We start from the raw sequence: 19,944 nt of genomic DNA on the forward strand, positions 1-19,944 counted from the left end.
TTTGTTTAGGGCGGTTCTCACTTGGACATCTGAGATGACAGGGAGATTACATTCAGCTAGGATAAGTATTTCTTCTTTTGGGGGTGAGGGAGGGGAGAAATTTGCACTGAAGCTGTCAGCCAGAATGTTGCCAATATCTGTGGGCTCAGTGTATTTTTTGTTGTTGTGAACTAACTCTGAGCATATCTGAGGGTTTCCGCCCAGGTTTCTAACATAGCTGAAGAAGGCTTTGTGGTTATCTTTAGTGTCCTTAGCGATTTTTCTCTCAAAGTTAGCCTTGGATGTTTTTATGAGAGAACGTAGTTTTCTGCTAATGTTGATCAGAGATGTCTTCCCTTCATGGGATTTTGCTGACGTGCAGTAGCTTCCTTCTTTTGTTATACAATTTGTTAATGGCTGAGGTCCACCCGACAGGACGCTTGCCTTTGGTGGAGAGGGATTTGGATTTATTTGGGATTGCATGATCCATGCATTCTTGGAGATGTCCATAGAAAGCATTTCTATTTGTGATTGGCCAGATTTGAAAATTCTCAGCTGAGTGCACACCTGGTTAGCACTGAGTAAACTTTGATTAATATGTATATGTATGTTGACAGTGCATGGACAGCAAAAGCTGTCATGGCTTAGTGGTTCAGTATTGTGATTATAGTGCACAGTATCCCGGATTCGAGGCCTGTCTCTGCTTTTTATTTTACTACTGGCCTGACTGGCTAGGAGGTGTGGCTGTGTTTAGCCAACTTTGCCCAACATTGCTCTACGTTGCTCGATGTTGCCCGATGTTGCGCTAGTTATCATGGTGCACAGCTTTGTGCAAACATGTTTTGTGCTAGTTGGCGTGATGTGTGGCTCTGCGCAAAGCCATTGCACTAATTAAAGCAGTGCTAAGCTATGAGGAATTATTCATAAATGTGCTTAATACCGGTAAGCAACTCATATATATATATATATATATATATATATATATATATATATATATATATATATATATATATATATATATATATAATATCGTTCACTACTACATAGGCCATTTCAATGCATTTTACTAAAGTTTAAAAGGTAAATGTCAGGAATTATTTTTATGCACAGATTTCCTATAGAAAATGGAAAGGGGAGTGGTGGGACTCGAACTGGGAATGCCTCCTCTTTGTGTGAAGGCTCTACCACTACGCTATTGCTATTTGGCTTAATTTGCATATAAGTGGTTTATTATCCTCTTCGATGTCTAAACTGCTAACTGTAGCTAAGCAATGGGCAAACCCGTGCACACACGCGCAAATATGGGCAGCTATATCGGGAATAATAAAAAAAAAGTTTTACATTTTATTATATTTGTACAGGGGTTTAGAATGTGGGGGAGTGTAGTGTTGGGGATATACACATTTGAGCTGACTCGCTCATGTCTGGTGACATTTGCAGATTTAGGCACTTGCAGGGGAGTGGATATTTGGACTGCTCGGCAGTCTGACATGCCCCCTGCACTCGTGCACGCTCCGTGTTAGCCTTAGAGTTGAGTCAGCGTACCCTCATGAATATGCATGGTGCACTGACGTCATACTCTTAGGCTGCAGTTTCCGTGTAAGACTTATTTAGTCTTACACGGAGGATTACCGAATCCTGGCCTGTATGTTTAAATTTCATTATAAATCTCATTTACTTTCTTCATCTACAAAACGACAACCATTAGTCATATTTATAAGACATGTGATCCCTACAATATAAGCATTAAACAATTTGTTGAGTCAACAAGACTTGTTCTTCAGAGGAGACATGAATCTTCCTGACTTAAACAGAACATCAGTAAGAATAATTCTACACATGAACAAAAGAACTGATTTCTTCTTCATTTCAATATGAATTAATAGCAAACTTTGCTTTTTACTTGTACAAATAACTTGCCATCTACAGCTGTTATGTGTCATTATTTGGATTTATATAATTATTAGGATTGATCATGCACACTATAAAATGATGTCCTAACCTGAGTTTTTGTGCTTAATGCACTGTCCTTGGTTGGGGATCCCTTCTGACGGATTTCCTGGATTTATGATATGACATTCATAGCCTGTAGGGCAGTGGAGAGGTTCTTCATCATCCTTTGTGGTACTGCAGGTTTCCGCTGAAAATTTTAACAAAAATGAAATTACTAAAAGAGAATAACAGCTTATCCTTTCCTTATGCAACAAAAAGGATGACAACAGCTAAATAAAATTATCTGTTTTACAAACTGAACTATGAGTCATTTGCTCTCACAATGGTCCTCTACATAGCAATATTTTACTTTTCTAAATGATTGGTATACTTCCATTAAAATTATTTTTTTTCCTCATTGCAAGTCCTTCTAAGTAATAGTCCTTGCCACAGCAACAAACAAACAGTAGAAACACATGGGTGGCTTGTAGTACTGGGCTGCTGAGCTGCAGCCCCGCCCCCAAAAATAATTACTCATTTTCTGCTTTTAATTTGTGCTTTTATGCTTTTTTTAAATACTTGTCATTCCTGTTAGAAGACCCAAATGTTATGCTTACACAGTGGATGTGTAGAGTTCTGATTTAATTGAATACAAAAAAAAATGGTTGACATTACTGTGGTAGCACATCAAAAGCCAACATTTTCCCATCTGCCCTGCTGGGGAATAAGGAGACTGCATATCATTACAAATCATCCTGCAGCTTCAGGGGCATACAGATGACGTATTTGAAATTATTTGGGTTGCTATATCAAGTCGCAAATAGTCCTTCCCACTGCCTCAGTCTGCAGCAGGTGTCATGCCTGAAGCATTCTGAGTCAAAGCTGAAAACATGGAGTGAATTGCTAATATGACAACGAGCTCAGGATTTTTTTTTTTAATGAATCTTTAACTTTTAAATCCATAATCTCTACTGCCAGTTAGCTTGAAGGATGGTACGTAGTTTTGAGAGATAGTGTATATGAGTGTGTGTGTGAGAGAGAAAGACAGAAAGCAAATAGGGTCAGGAGGGACTGCAGTGGGCTGCTCTTTTATGCCTCTTTCATCAATGAGTTAAAGTATATTACTGCGAATATTATGCATTTATTTACTCTTAAGAAAAGTCAGGCAACTAAGATATGCACAGTAAAGTGATTATAACTGCTGGATACATCACAGAGTGGGTGTGTGTGTGTGTGTGTGTGTGTGTGTGTGTGTGTGTGTGTGTGTGTGTGTGTGTGTGTGTGTGTGCCCACAGATGGGTTGCAATGGTTTACACTGTGATGCGTCCAACAACAATGAGCTGAAATACAGTCTTGCGGCCATAGTCTATATATACGTATTTACTCATTTAAGAACAGTCATATATCAGAGATGTATATAACAAATAAAGGGACTGTAACTTGTAGGCAAGGAATCAGTTTGTGTCTGTAACTGATTAATCCCTAATGTCATTTGAAACACAGACTGGCATTGATCTCACTAAGCAGTGCCTCAGTAAGATAAGCAGGAAGACATCTGTGGTACTGTGAATTATTATTTTTAAGCAGTCAGAAATTTGAGATGTATATAGTCAATAAATTGTCTTGAATGGATGGGTATTGGAAGTGTATGAAAGTGACTGATCCCGTTGTTCGATTACAGGTTAAGGATCAATTACTTGCTGTAATACAGCACCCACCATCCCAAGTTGCTTCCTGCAGCCCTTCATCTTTGAAGACATCACTGGTCACTGGTAACACATAATCCAACTTTAATGGAACAGTAAGGACAATAACTAAAACAGTAAATAAATCCTAAATAACAAGAAACTCATTTGTATGAATCTACAAACGTCTGAGATCCATGTTCCCTGTATTTCATAAAACGTCATGTAAAGTAAATAAAACTAGGCAAATAGTTGTCAGTCCATGTCCTGAAATCCCAAGGAAATAAATGAGTGTATACAAAAATATATTTTGCATAGTCTGCATTTACTACAACAATTACCTTAAGTACTACTGAGGCAGATTCAGTGGGGCCTCAAAAATTATTGATAGCTGACAGAACAGCAGTTATCAATCAGTGCTATTTCCAGGTTAGTACCTGAGGTGTTTTATAAAGGCAGGCAGAGACCTATAGAACAAAGAAACAGAACAGTGTAAGTTGGTGAGAATTATTTGGCCCACTGAATCCTGTTATACAGATTTGCTGCACAATTCTTTGCTATCAAATGGCCATCATATTGCACTAAAGTGTCAAGCAATTGTGATGATGGATAGCTGATCACGCCCCACAACACTTTGCATCTAGTGCAGTTGCCCCTCTCGCCCAGCCCTAGCTATGCTACTGGAAGCAGGAACTGACTACAAGACTAATAGTTTCCTATGTGCCCAAAAAGGTGAAAGCAGGAGAATGAAACCTCATCCCAGGTACAGGTGGGAAAAATGGATATTGAATATTTCCTAGGTAAATACTAGGCTAGCTGCCCTTGAAAGGCCATTTTAAACTTGGCTAATTTCCCTTTCAAATGTGAGAATCAAACCCTGTACCTTGTGTAAGACAGATAAACACCTTAACTATTACGCTAAACTACAACCCTTTGAAATGAATTCAAAGAGTTGAACACTATTTTAAACTCCATGCTATGGAAAAGAACCCTACAAGTTGTCTCTCAGTGGCAGATTATTACTGGAACCTGAAGAGATCCCAGGAATTATAAAAAATGTTAATGTAATCTTGTTTCGTATACTGCTGCACAATATTAAATTTCCCAAATGATTACTAATGTCTTGGTCATATTAAATATATATAAAGTCATCTACAACTGTTACGAGTAGTAATGTTTTGTTATATGATTTAATACGCTATAGAGTTTTTTGATGGTTGCTTTCTCTCACCAAAATATTTCAATAAAAATTATTTAAAAGAATAAATCCAAAAAAGGTCACACACGCCTGGAAATGGTGCTTGGACTTAATCCAAAATGTATAGTAGCAAAAGAAAAATGTCCAGATGTTTCTTCAGATAATTAGATTTATTTCTAACAGCCCACATTTGCGTACAGCAGATCTGATTTCAATATACAGCTTCTTCAGTGTTGCAACCCAAACGAACAGTACACCATATTTGAATAAAATAAAATAACAAGTCACCTGATAAAATGGTATTAATCAGCGATTAAATTTGTGTAGAACGTTCTGATGCAAAAAGTAAAGATTGTCATTAGTCCAAAAATCAACTTAATAAGAATACATTATTTAAAATATGCATAATCATAATTATATGTATACATGAAAACGTTACATAGATATGACAGAAAAATAAACATGGAATATCTAATATGACAGAAAAATAAACATTGAATATCTATAGACAACTACTAGGCTGGTATTCTTGAATACTTTACATCAGGTACAAACCATACACAATGGATATCATAACTAGCAAGATTCAAGGATTACCGCTGCTCCTGTGGCACACCTCTGTTGACTTTTCAGTAAGAGTATACTAGTTACTTTTATACACAGCAAGCGAAGGTATTTGATCCAGGCACACTTCACATTTTGGTAGAAGAACTTAAATGGTTTTGTCCTTTCCACTTCAAAAGAACAAGTGTTCAGACCATCTAGCTCGTTGCTTATGGTTGTTGTCTCCTGCAGTCTGTAATCACTCTAAACACCCCACTCTAAATATTTGATAACACAATGGTCATCCCATCCTCTTTCCCTACTTGGTAGTGGTCAGTGCTTTATCCTCTTTGGTATTTACAAATCCAAACATATCAGTCAACTGGAAAGGTTCCAATAATTTTTAATCAGGAAAATTAATGACTTAAAGCCTTCAACTATTCTGACAAATTAGCACATCTTTCCTACTAAGTAACTTAACGACAGTTGTTCCAAAGTGACTACTTTCTCCCTTTTCGAGTCATGAAAGACCCAGTCCTATTTGACTTACTATTTCTTTGCAAAAGCAGTGGCTATACAAACCCCTGTACAACAGGCCTAAATCTACACCAGCAAGAAAACAAGACTCGCTGGAGAGAGAGGTGCCTAATTTAGTGTATTCCCAGCCTATGGAATAAGTTATCATAACAGTTCAGGAAGGATACGACTGTTAAGGATGGGTAGATTCAAACTGACATCAGGGTTATCATGTACAGCCCTTCTTAATATGGGAGGGGAGTACTATGCGCTTGTACACGGCGATAAGAAATTAAACCCATTTTTCTTAAAGGTGTCTCTTGCTAGGCATCTCATGATTCATGTGACTGCTTGGTTGTATTATGTTCACCCTGTCATAGATGTAACTGAACTTGATAGAAACAAGTGAAGGGCATACCACAAAAACAATCCTCCAGCAAAACTTAACTATCAACTAGCTTTATGGTAAAAGAAAGAGATTACTGGCTAAAAGTAAAAATAACAATAGACAGAATGACAGAATCATCATCATTAAATTAAACAAGCAACTCAGTACTTAACTAAAGCTACCAAAGCCAAGTTTGAGGTGAAAATATTCAACTAAGCAAAGGACTACTACAAGAACCTTTTCTAGTGAAAAAGGCACAACAACATCTGCACTTTCTACAGAAACTGAGGGAAGGCATACCTGCCTCAGGCCATCCTCAAAGCCTTCTACAGGGGGACCTGGTAACTGCAAAGCATCAGACCACAAGACTCCCATGAGGGCAGTGAGGACAGTGGAAAAAGTCATTGGTTCCTCACTCCCATCTAAGGATGATCTGTACAAGACTCGGTGTGTGGGAAGGGCTAGGAAGATAATCAATGATCCCCCTCACCCTGCCCATGGCATGTGCTTCCCCCTTTCCTCGGGCAGGCGGTATCACAGCTTACACTGCAAAATATCTAGACTGAACAGGAGCTTCTTTCCTCTATCCATAAGGCTGCTGAACTTGAATGCCAGGCATGACAACGAATAATTAGATCAATATGCCACTTGCTGTGAAGTACCAACTATACTAATCACTCTGGCAAACTGTTTCAATAACTGATACAGTTAGCCTGATTTCTTATGCAATTACTTCCTGAATGTGCAATAGTCAGGAGTGAGTCACCACTCCATACATGTGCAATATGAACATCAGAATATATTATACTACAACTGATGAAGTGCAACTGATTCTAAGTAATCATAATGTGAAGTCATAGTCTTGCAATACCTACTAGTATAATACCGTCTAATTTCTTCTTGTCCAATTGTGGAAATTTATTGTGTTAACATTTTAATTATTACTGTATGTGCATTAGTATTACTGTCATTCAAACTATGTGTTCATTGTTATGTCTTGCACAGGCACCAAAGCAATGTAATTTCGTTCAGCTTGCACTGCTGTGTATATTTAATCGACAATAAAGTTTACTTTGACTTAGTTATGTTCACAATCTCAGGAGTGCAACAAAACAATGTGTTAAGCTGACAGTAAATGATGTTACCTATACAAATGCTGAGGATACATCTAAGCAATTGGCTGACAAATTCAGCTCAACCTTTAACCCTCCCCACACCATTTATCTCTCATGAAATATCTGAAACTGACTTGCCACCAGTAATCATACAAGAACAAGTCCTGAAAGTGGTATCAAAAGCTAAGATACTGCATCAATGGGTCTTGACAATATGTCAGGATGCATCCTGAATAGCATGAAGCATGGTTTAGTCACACTCTTAACAACACTGTTCAACCTTACTCTCCATATGGGTTTTGAACAAAGTGAATGGAGAACAGCAACAATTATTCCCCTGCATAATGGAGGACCTCCATTTACCCAGGCAATTAGAGACCCAGCCTAATATGGAAAGCCATGGAAAGAATTATAAAGGAAGTAATCAGTAACAACACAGGGAACCTCCAAGCACCAGACCCATCCCAGTTTGGATTTGCCAAAGGCAAGTCATGCTTACTCAACCTGTTGGACTTTTCTGAAAGGGTCGCCAAAGTAATGGAGGAAGGTAAAATGGTACACACCACCTACTTAGACCTGGCCAAGGCTTTTGACACAATTGCCCATACAGGCACGACAGAAAAAAGTACAGTTGTGTACCAACCATAAATGTAGATGTTCGAGTGTATTCACTGTTGCAGTCATTACACTTGGGTTATCCTGCTGGCAGGCTACCCGCAGTTGGCCTGAATTCCAAAGTCCTGGTCAAGCATTGGTTGCTGTTGCCTCTTCCCTGACGTCAGTGCGCCAGGGGTATATAAGATGCAGCCAACGCCATTTTCTTCAGTTTTTCTTGCCCCAGATGTCAGGTTCCCCCAAAAGGGAAGGCTAAAAACATTGCTTATTAAAAGCATGCACTAAAATAAACATTACCTTCATCTACAAGCAAATACACCACATAGGTTGTATAGAATAGAGAACTACAGATAAGTCCCAGCAAAGAAAGGGGGATGGTGGGTGGGTAACCTGGACTGCAACAGTGAATACACTTGAACATCTACATTTATGGTAGGTACACAACTGTACTATGTTCATCGTGTTTCACTGTTGCAGTCATTACAAATCCCAAAGCTGAGGTTGGGTGGCTGGGTCTAAATAGAATTAGGAGTGGCTATGAGGCCCTGTAGAACTGCAGTGGCAAAGCCTGCTCTGGATTTAGAGTAAAGAGGTAAGTGGTAGTGCTTTGTAAAAGTATGCACTGAAGTCCAAGTAGCAGCTTCCAAAATATCTTTGGTTGGTACTCCTCTGAGGAAGGCTGCTGACGTGGCTGCTGCCCTGGTCAAATGTGGCCTAATGCCCTTAGGCACTGATTTGCCATGTTGTGAATAGCAGAAACCAATGCAGTGTCCTATCCATTTTGAAATAGTCTGCTTTGAGATAGCCTTTCCATGTGATCCTGCAGCATATGCCACTAAAAGTTGCTCAGTCTTTCTGAAAGCTTTAGTTTTGTCCAAGTAGAAGCATAGCTGTCTGTGTATGTCCAAAGAATGCAGAAGTTTCTCCCCTTTATTCTGGGGATTTGGATAAAATGTAGGCAAATGAATGGTTTGATTGAGAGCCACACTGGATGCTACCTTAGGCATAAATGTTGGGTTTGTCCTTAGAGAAACCCTGTCCAGATGGAAAAGGATAAAAGGTTCCACAGCCATTAATGTCTGTAACTCTGAGACTCTTCTTGCTGAAGTTATAGCTAGGAGCAGAGTTGTTTTCCATGATAAGAATTTTATCTTGGCTGTGTTGGCTGGCTCAAAAGGAGGCAGTGTGAGCTTTTCCAAGACAAAGTTGAGGTCCCATGCAGGTATTGGTGCTCTTCTTGGGGGTCTTATGTTTTTGACCCCTCTGAGGTACTGCCTTAGTAATGGATGTGAAAAAATAGGTGGGTCCATATTGTAATGAGCTGAAATGGCAGAGGCATGGATCTTAATTGATGAAAAGGTTAGGCCTTTGTCCAACATCTCAGTTAGGTATTGTAAAATCTGAGGAATATTTGGTACAAGCATGTCAATTCCTTGTGCCTGGTTCCAAGCACAGAATCTTTTCCATTTTTCTGCATATTATTTTCTGGTGCTGGGCCTCCTGGCCTCCAGAATAACATCAATAACTGCTCTGGAGAGAGGTGTGTCCTGAATGGTTACATTATCCGCCATGCAGCCAGATTTAGGGTTCTGAGTTGGCTGTGCAGTATCTGATTGCTTTGTTGGGTCAGTAAATGAGGAATTTGAGGTAATGTCCAGGCTGGGCTTTGAGACAAGCTGTTTAGGATTAGGTACCAGTGCTGGCATGGCCAGTCTGGGGCAATCAGGATCATTTTTGGCTTCTCTTGTCTGACCTTGAGGAGTACCTTGGGGAGGAGAGGCAGTGGAGGAAAGGCATATACTGTAAGGTTTTTCCAGCTGAATGATAGAGCATCCACTTTCCAAGCTAGCTTGTGATAAGTCCTTGTACAAAATCTTCGTAGTTGGCAGTTGTGAGGGGAGGCAAATAGATCTATGTCTGGGCATCCCCATTTTTTTGTTAGTATGCTGAAGATTTGGGGATCTAGTTTCCACTCGTGAGGATCCATGAGGTTTCTGCTTAGTTCGTCTGCCAGAGTATTTGTCTTTCCTGGCAGGAATTGTGCTTGCAGGTGTACTTGATAAGATAATGCTGTGTTCCACCAAATCATGGCTTGTCTGCAGAGGGGGTAGGAGTGCATGCCTCCCTGCTTGTTTATGTACCACATGACTGTAGTATTGTCCATCTTTATCAGCAGTTGTCCTGGATGAAGTAGATCCTTGAAAGCTGTCAGGGCATTCTGGACAGCCAGCATTTCTTTTAGATAGATATGAAGATGCATTTGGCTTGTGGGCCATGTGCCCTGAATACATTTTCCTGCCATGTGGGCCCCCCAGGCATAATCCGATGCATCTGTTGTTATTGTCTGCCTGGCAGTGGGTAAAGTGAAAGGCTGTCCCTTGTTGTGGTGACAAGCCTGTGCCCACCATTGAAACTCCTGTTGCAGACAGGGAATGAGGGTAATAAGTTTTTCCAGGCTGCGGCAATGTTGAGTCCAAACACTTTTTAGATACCATTGAAGTTTCCTCATATGCAGTCTTGCATATGGAATTAGCAGAATGCAGGATGCCATGAAGCCCAAAGCTTGCAGAATTTTTCTTGCAGATAACTGGGTTTTTGTTGCCAACATTTCGAAGTAAGAAGTCAGTTGCCGTTGTTTGTCTGGCATGAGATAGGCCATCTGGGCAGTTGTATTTATGCTTGCACCCAGGAATATTATCTCTTGAGAGGGTACTAGTTTTGATTTCTTTTCATTTACTGTATACCCTAGGCAAATTAGTAATCTTTTTACAAACGCCAGGTGCTTTAGTAGAATGTCCTTGTTCTCTGCTTAAATAAGGCAGTCGTCCAAGTAGGGATATATTTGAATTCCTCTTTGTCTGCAAAAAGCAATTACTGGTGCCAGGCATTTTGTGAAGACCCTGGGCACAGTAGATAAGCCAAAGGGCAGTGCAGAGAATTCGTAGTGCATTGTGCCAGCTATGAATCTGAGTATCTTCTGCAAGATTGTCTGATTGGGACGTGCAGGTATGCCTCTTTTAAGTCCAAGGTTACAAGCCAAGCCTTCTTGCCCAACATGGGCAGAAGCTGCTGCAGAGTCAACATTTTGAACTTTGGAACATCCAGAAAAGTGTTTAGAATAGACAGGTCCAGTATTGGTCTCCAGGCTTTGTCTTTTCTGGGTACCAAGAAAAGACGTGAGTAAAATCCTTGTCCCTGCTCCTGTAGTGGTACTCGCTGAATGGCCCTCATGTGCATGAGGGATGAAACTTGCTTTTGTGCCTCTGCCCATTGATTGTGTGGCAGGTCTGGCATGCCTTTTGCCTTTGGCAGGGTGTGAAAGTGGAACCTGTAACCCTGAGACACTATATTCAAGACCCATTTGTCCTGGGTGATCATGTGCCAGTTTTGTGAAAAAAGTGCTAGTTTTCCCCCTAAGGGAGCATCCAAAAGATAAGTGCTTGGTACTGGTAGAGGAAAGTCATTGGGACTGTTTACTACAAGGTTGAGATTTGTCTTCTCCGCTTTTGGAGGTAGAAGCACCCCATTGTTTAGGCCTGTATGAGCCTTGGGGCTGGGATCTGCCACTAGGGTGCCTATATCTGCCTCTGTGTGTCCTATCTGACACTGGAAAGGACCAATTTTTTGAAGGCCAGTTCCTGCTAAATCTGGGTGGCTGTACCTGTAAGAAATCCTTAACTGTCTGCATAGATTTCACTTTATCCTCCATTTTATTCAACACCTCTTCTGCCCTAACACCAAACAAAGTATCATGCTGTAATGGAGCATCTAATAATTTAGCTTTAACATGATCAGGCAGATTCTGTTCCTTTAACCAAGCATGCCTTCTAATCACAGAACCCGTTACAGCGGCTCTACAAGAGGCCTCCAAAGAATCAAAACCACATTGCAAAGTATGTTTTCCCACCTGTTCAGCTGCATGCAATAAATCCTACATTTCCTTGTTTTCAGCACATTCAGTATTTGTCAACATTTTCTGTTTTAACAGTGACATTAAGTATTGCTGATATTTAAGCATATGAAACTGACAATTTAAAGCCCTTACAGCCAAGGTAGCAGAAGTGTAAACTTTTTTCCCCCCATCTGTCCAGTGGTCTAGAATCTCTATCAGAGGGAACAGGGTTTTTTAAAGTGGATGCCTTGACCCCTTTGGGACCCTGAGATATAGTTTCTGGGTCAGCAGCAGGGTTTTTATATAGAAATTTATGAGAGTCTGGAACCCTGTAGTACCCATCTGGCTTAATGGGTGCAGGGGGTATAGAGTCTGGAGACTTTTATCTTGGCTGTATTGGCTGGCTCAAAAGGAGGCAGTGTGAGCTTTTCCAAGACAAAGTTGAGGTCCCATGCAGGTATTGGTGCTCTTCTTGGGGGTCGTATGTTTTTGGCCCCTCTGAGGTACTGCCTTAGTAATGGATGTGAAAAAATAGGTGGGTCCGTATTGTAATGAGCTGAAATGGCAGAGGCATGGATCTTAATTGATGAAAAGGTTAGGCCTTTGTCCAACATCTCAGTTAGGTATTGTAAAATCTGAGGAATATTTGGTACAAGCATGTCAATTCCTTGTGCCTGGTTCCAAGCATAGAATCTTTTCCATTTTTCTGCATATGATTTTCTGGTGCTGGGCCTCCTGGCCTCCAGAATAACATCAATAATTGCTTTGGAGAGAGGTGTGTCCTGAATGGTTACATTATCTGCCATGCAGCCAGATTTAGGGTTCTGAGTTGGCTGTGCAGTATCTGATTGCTTTGTTAGGTCAGTAAATGAGGAATTTGAGGTAATGTCCAGGCTGGGCCTTGAGACAAGCTCTTTAGGATTGGGTACCAGTGCTGGCATGGCCAGTCTGGGGCAATCAGGATCATTTTTGGCTTCTCTTGTCTGACCTTGAGGAGTACCTTGGGAAGGAGAGGCAGTGAAGGAAAGGCATATACTGTAAGGTTTTTCCAGCTGAATGATAGAGCATGCACTTTCCAAGCTAGCATGTGATAAGTCCTTGTACAACATCTCTGTAGTTGGCAGTTGTGAGGGGAGGCAAATAGATCTATGTCTGGGCATCCCCATTTCCTTGTTATTATGCTGAAGATTTGTGGATCTAGTTTCCACTCGTGAGGATCCATGAGGTTTCTGCTTAGTTCGTCTGACAGAGTATTTGTCTTTCCTGGCAGGAATTATGCTTACAGGTGTACTTGATAAGATAATCCTTGTTCCACAAAATCATGTCTTGTCTGCAGAGGAGATAGGAGTGCGTACCTCCCTGCTTGTTTATGTACCACATGACTGTAGTATTGTCCATCTTTATCAGCAGTTGTCCTGGATGAAGTAGATCCTTGAAAGCTGTCAGGGCATTCTGGACAGCCAGCATTTCTTTTAGATAGATATGAAGATGCATTTGGCTTGTGGGCCATGTGCCCTGAATACATTTTCCTGCCATGTGGGCCCCCAGGCATAATCTGATGCATCTGTTGTTATTGCCTGCCTGGCAGTGGGTAAAGTGAAAGGCGGTCCCTTGTTGTGGTGACAAGCCTGTGCCCACCATTGAAACTCCTGTTGCAGGCAGGGAATGAGGGTAATTAGTTTTTCCAGGCTGTGGCAATGTTGAGTCCAAACACTTTTTAGATACCATTGAAGTTTCCTCATATGCAGTCTTGCATATGGAATTAACAGACTGCAGGATGCCATGAAGCCCAAAGCCTGCAGAATTTTTCTTGCAGATAACTGGGTGTTTGTTGCCAACATTTCGAAGTAAGAAGTCAGTTGCCTTTGTTTGTCTGGCATGAGATAGGCCATCTGAGCAGTTGTATTTAAGCTTGCACCCAGGAATATTATCTCTTGAGAGGGTACTAGTTTTGATTTCTTTTCATTTACTGTATACCCTAGGCAAATTAGTAATCTTTTTACAAACGCCAGGTGCTTTAGTAGAATGTCCTTGTTCTCTGCTTGAATAAGGCAGTCGTCCAAGTAGGGATATATTTGAATTCCTCTTTGTCTGCAAAAACCAATTACTGGTGCCAGGCATTTTGTGAAGACCCTGGGCACAGTAGATAAGCCAAAGGGCAGTGCAGAGAATTCGTAGTGCATTGAGCCAGCTATGAATCTGAGGTATCTTCTGCAAGATTGTCTGATTGGGATGTGCAGGTATGCCTTTTTTACGTCCAAGGTTACAAGCCAAGCCTTCTTGCCCAACATGGGCAGAAGCTGCTGCAGAGTCAACATTTTGAATTTTGGAACATCCAGAAAAGTGTTTAGAATAGACAGGTCCAGTATTGGTCTCCAGGCTTTGTCTTTTCTGGGTACCAAGAAAAGACACAAGTAAAATCCTTGTCCCTGCTCCTGTAGTGGTACTCGCTGAATGGCCCTCATGTGCATGAGGGATGAAACTTGCTTTTGTGCCTCTGCCCATTGATTGTGTGGCAGGTCTGGCATGCCTTTTGCCTTTGGCAGGGTGTGAAAGTGGAACCTGTAACCCTGAGACACTATATTCAAGACCCATTTGTCCTGGGTGATCATGTGCCAGTTTTGTGAAAAAAGTGCTAGTTTTCCCCCTAAGGGAGCATCCAAAAGATAAGTGCTTGGTACTGGTAGAGGAAAGTCATTGGGACTGTTTCCTATAAGGTTGAGATTTGTCTTCTCCACTTTTGGAGGTAGAAGCACTCCATTGTTTAGGCCTGTATGAGCCTTGGGGCTGGGATCTGCCACTAGGGTGCCTGTATCTGCCTCTGTGTGTCCTATCTGACACTGGAAAGGACCAATTTTTGAAGGCCATTTCCTGCTAAATCTGGGTGGCTGTACCTGTAAGAAATCCTTAACTGTCTGCATAGATTTCACTTTATCCTCCATTTTATTCAACACCTCTTCTGCCTTAACACCAAACAAAGTATCATGCTGTAATGGAGCATCTAATAATTTAGCTTTAACATGATCAGGCAGATTCTGTTCCTTTAACCAAGCATGCCTTCTAATCACAGAACCCGTTACAGCGGCTCTACAAGAGGCCTCCAAAGAATCAAAACCACATTGCAAAGTATGTTTTCCCACCTGTTCAGCTGCATGCAATAAATCCTACATTTCCTTGTTTTCAGCACATTCAGTATTTGTCAACATTTTCTGTTTTAACAGTGACATTAAGTATTGCTGATATTTAAGCATATGAAACTGACAATTTAAAGCCCTTACAGCCAAGGTAGCAGAAGTGTAAACTTTTTTTCCCCCATCTGTCCAGTGGTCTAGAATCTCTATCAGAGGGAACAGGGTTTTTTGCAGTGGAAGCCTTGACCCCTTTGGGACCCTGAGATATAGTTTCTGGGTCAGCAGCAGGGTTTTTATATAGAAATTTATGAGAGTCTGGAACCCTGTAGTACCCATCTGGCTTAATGGGTGCAGGGGGTATAGAGTCTGGAGACTTTTATCTTGGCTGTATTGGCTGGCTCAAAAGGAGGCAGTGTGAGCTTTTCCAAGACAAAGTTGAGGTCCCATGCAGGTATTGGTGCTCTTCTTGGGGGTCGTATGTTTTTGGCCCCTCTGAGGTACTGCCTTAGTAATGGATGTGAAAAAATAGGTGGGTCCGTATTGTAATGAGCTGAAATGGCAGAGGCATGGATCTTAATTGATGAAAAGGTTAGGCCTTTGTCCAACATCTCAGTTAGGTATTGTAAAATCTGAGGAATATTTGGTACAAGCATGTCAATTCCTTGTGCCTGGTTCCAAGCATAGAATCTTTTCCATTTTTCTGCATATGATTTTCTGGTGCTGGGCCTCCTGGCCTCCAGAATAACATCAATAACTGCTTTGGAGAGAGGTGTGTCCTGAATGGTTACATTATCTGCCATGCAGCCAGATTTAGGGTTCTGAGTTGGCTGTGCAGTATCTGATTGCTTTGTTAGGTCAGTAAATGAGGAATTTGAGGTAATGTCCAGGCTGGGCCTTGAGACAAGCTCTTTAGGATTGGGTACCAGTGCTGGCATGGCCAAGCAGGGGCAATCAGGATCATTTTTGGCTTCTCTTGTCTGACCTTGAGGAGTACCTTGGGGAGGAGAGGCAGTGGAGGAAAGGCATATACTGTAAGGTTTTTCCAGCTGAATGATAGAGCATGCACTTTCCAAGCTAGCATGTGATAAGTCCTTGTACAACATCTCTGTAGTTGGCAGTTGTGAGGGGAGGCAAATAGATCTATGTCTGGGCATCCCCATTTCCTTGTTATTATGTTGAAGATTTGTGGATCTAGTTTCCACTCGTGAGGATCCATGAGGTTTCTGCTTAGTTCGTCTGCCAGAGTATTTGTCTTTCCTGGCAGGAATTATGCTTACAGGTGTACTTGATAAGATAATCCTTGTTCCACAAAATCATGTCTTGTCTGCAGAGGAGATAGGAGTGCGTACCTCCCTGCTTGTTTATGTACCACATGACTGTAGTATTGTCCATCTTTATCAGCAGTTGTCCTGGATGAAGTAGATCCTTGAAAGCTGTCAGGGCATTCTGGACAGCCAGCATTTCTTTTAGATAGATATGAAAATGCATTTGGCTTGTGGGCCATGTGCCCTGAATACATTTTCCTGCCATGTGGGCCCCCAGGCATAATCTGATGCATCTGTTGTTATTGTCTGCCTGGCAGTGGGTAAAGTGAAAGGCGGTCCCTTGTTGTGGTGACAAGCCTGTGCCCACCATTGAAACTCCTGTTGCAGGCAGGGAATGAGGGTAATTAGTTTTTCCAGGCTGTGGCAATGTTGAGTCCAAACACTTTTTAGATACCATTGAAGTTTCCTCATATGCAGTCTTGCATATGGAATTAACAGACTGCAGGATGCCATGAAGCCCAAAGCCTGCAGAATTTTTCTTGCAGATAACTGGGTTTTTGTTGCCAACATTTCGAAGTAAGAAGTCAGTTGCCTTTGTTTGTCTGGCATGAGATAGGCCATCTGAGCAGTTGTATTTAAGCTTGCACCCAGGAATATTATCTCTTGAGAGGGTACTAGTTTTGATTTCTTTTCATTTACTGTATACCCTAGGCAAATTAGTAATCTTTTTACAAACGCCAGGTGCTTTAGTAGAATGTCCTTGTTCTCTGCTTGAATAAGGCAGTCGTCCAAGTAGGGATATATTTGAATTCCTCTTTGTATGCAAAAACCAATTACTGGTGCCAGGCATTTTGTGAAGACCCTGGGCACAGTAGATAAGCCAAAGGGCAGTGCAGAGAATTCGTAGTGCATTGAGCCAGCTATGAATCTGAGGTATCTTCTGCAAGATTGTCTGATTGGGATGTGCAGGTATGCCTTTTTTACGTCCAAGGTTACAAGCCAAGCCTTCTTGCCCAACATGGGCAGAAGCTGCTGCAGAGTCAACATTTTGAATTTTGGAACATCCAGAAAAGTGTTTAGAATAGACAGGTCCAGTATTGGTCTCCAGGCTTTCTCTTTTCTGGGTACCAAGAAAAGACGCGAGTAAAATCCTTGTCCCTGCTCCTGTAGTGGTACTCGCTGAATGGCCCTCATGTGCATGAGGGATGAAACTTGCTTTTGTGCCTCTGCCCATTGATTGTGTTGGCAGGTCTGGCATGCCTTTTGCCTTTGGCAGGGTGTGAAAGTGGAACCTGTAACCCTGAGACACTATATTCAAGACCCATTTGTCCTGGGTGATCATGTGCCAGTTTTGTGAAAAAAGTGCTAGTTTTCCCCCTAAGGGAGCATCCAAAAGATAAGTGCTTGGTACTGGTAGAGGAAAGTCATTGGGACTGTTTCCTATAAGGTTGAGATTTGTCTTCTCCACTTTTGGAGGTAGAAGCACCCCATTGTTTAGGCCTGTATGAGCCTTGGGGCTGGGATCTGCCACTAGGGTGCCTGTATCTGCCTCTGTGTGTCCTATCTGACACTGGAAAGGACCAATTTTTTGAAGGCCATTTCCTGCTAAATCTGGGTGGCTGTACCTGTAAGAAATCCTTAACTGTCTGCATAGATTTCACTTTATCCTCCATTTTATTCAACACCTCTTCTGCCTTAACACCATATAAAACCCCATTGTTTAGGCCTGTATGAGCCTTGGGGCTGGGATCTGCCACTAGGGTGCCTGTATCTGCCTCTGTGTGTCCTATCTGACACTGGAAAGGACCAATTTTTTTGAAGGCCATTTCCTGCTAAATCTGGGTGGCTGTACCTGTAAGAAATCCTTAACTGTCTGCATAGATTTCTCTTTATCCTCCATTTTATTCAACACCTCTTCTGCCTTAACACCAAACAAAGTATCATGCTGTAATGGAGCATCTAATAATTTAGCTTTAACATGATCAGGCAGATTCTGTTCCTTTAACCAAGCATGCCTTCTAATCACAGAACCCGTTACAGCGGCTCTACAAGAGGCCTCCAAAGAATCAAAACCACATTGCAAAGTATGTTTTCCCACCTGTTCAGCTGCATGCAATAAATCCTACATTTCCTTGTTTTCAGCACATTCAGTATTTGTCAACATTTTCTGTTTTAACAGTGACATTAAGTATTGCTGATATTTAAGCATATGAAACTGACAATTTAAAGCCCTTACAGCCAAGGTAGCAGAAGTGTAAACTTTTTTTCCCCCATCTGTCCAGTGGTCTAGAATCCCTATCAGAGGGAACAGGGTTTTTTGCAGTGGAAGCCTTGACCCCTTTGGGACCCTGAGATATAGTTTCTGGGTCAGCAGCAGGGTTTTTATATAGAAATTTATGAGAGTCTGGAACCCTGTAGTACCTGTCTGGCTTAACGGGTGCAGGGGTACAGAGTCTGGAGACAGGCCGGACTCTGAAAAAACATCATTACAATGTCTAGAACAGGAGGATTAGCAAGGGGCCTGTGCTGAAGAAGTAAAAGAAAATCTCTGAACTTTTTCTTGGATTCTGAATAATCCTGGCTCTCCCAATGAAAAGTGCTCCCTCATAGTATGCAGGGTTTCCCCAAAAGAGTAATCCTCAGGAGGAGAAGCTGAAGGAATAGATTCTTCAGCAGCAGAATCCTCATAGGGAGGAAGAGAGTATTCCTGATCAGAGGAGGAATCAGAGGAAATGGAAACCTGATCTGAAGATTCATATTCTGTCTCTTGCCTAGGCCTCTTACCAGGAGGGGGATGGGAACCCCTGATCAAAGTAATAAGGTCTTCGGCCATTTTGAGCATCTGTTTTTTAGGCATGGAAGTCTGTCCTGGAGAATGCTGTACTTGTTTCTTTGTCTTTAGAGCTGCTTTAGTCTTTGGCTTTGAAGTTGAAGATGGCTTTACATACAACTGTGTCGGTCTGAAAACACCCTCAGAAGCCGATGCCTGCACAGTGGCTCCAGACCCATCTGAGGGAACAGTTTCTGAGGATCCATCATCGGTTTTGGACCTTGGAGCCTGTCCTTGTCTTTATCCTTGCATTTTTTATAGACTCCAGTCATCAGCTGTTCTACCGGCATTGTATAATAGTGCGTTGGTTAAATCTAGCACAAAACCGACAACAAGCAACATCGTGGTCAGGGCCTAGGCAAGGAATACAGGAAGAGTGAAAATCCTTATGAGGTATTTGCTTCCCACAAGAAATACAATTGTTAACTTTTTCTGACATCGGTCTGGAGCAAGAAAAATGTTTCCCCAATGGGGTACTTAGCTTTAATGAAGACTTCGGATCTGAAATTCGAATTCGAAAATCTCAGGAGTCAGCCAACCGGCACTTGCGAACTGCTTTTGCTTCGGGCACCGTGCGGTAAGAAAGACTGGAGAAAATGGTGTCAGCTGCATCTTATATACCCCTGGCACACTGACGTCAGGGAAGAGGCGACAGCAACCGACGCCGGACCAGGACTTTGGAATTCAGGCCGACTGCGGGTAGCCTGCCAGCAGGATAACCCAAGTGTAATGACTGCAACAGTGAAACACAATGAACATCTGAATAAACTAGGAATAAACCCCTTTGTCACCTGGCTCACAGGACAACACAAGAGATTAATCCAGAGAAGATCCTTCCACAGAAAAGTGAGTCAT

At 41.7% G+C, this 19,944-nt stretch overlaps 1 protein-coding gene across 1 annotated transcript in view; it reads right to left on the reverse strand.

Moving 5' to 3' along the window:
- The window catches only part of WFDC1 (WAP four-disulfide core domain 1), a 387,006-nt gene that overhangs the window by 133,686 nt on the left and 233,376 nt on the right, over positions 1-19,944 (reverse strand). The window contains exon 4 of the mRNA XM_044081474.1: positions 1,982-2,119. Within this exon, the coding sequence (XP_043937409.1) occupies positions 1,982-2,119 (138 nt within the window). The remainder of the gene's footprint in view (positions 1-1,981; positions 2,120-19,944) is intronic.

Source organism: Protopterus annectens, chromosome 8.part0 (assembly GCF_019279795.1).
Source record: "Protopterus annectens isolate FY-2018-M chromosome 8.part0, PAN1.0, whole genome shotgun sequence".
Lineage (NCBI taxonomy): Eukaryota > Metazoa > Chordata > Ceratodontiformes > Protopteridae > Protopterus > Protopterus annectens.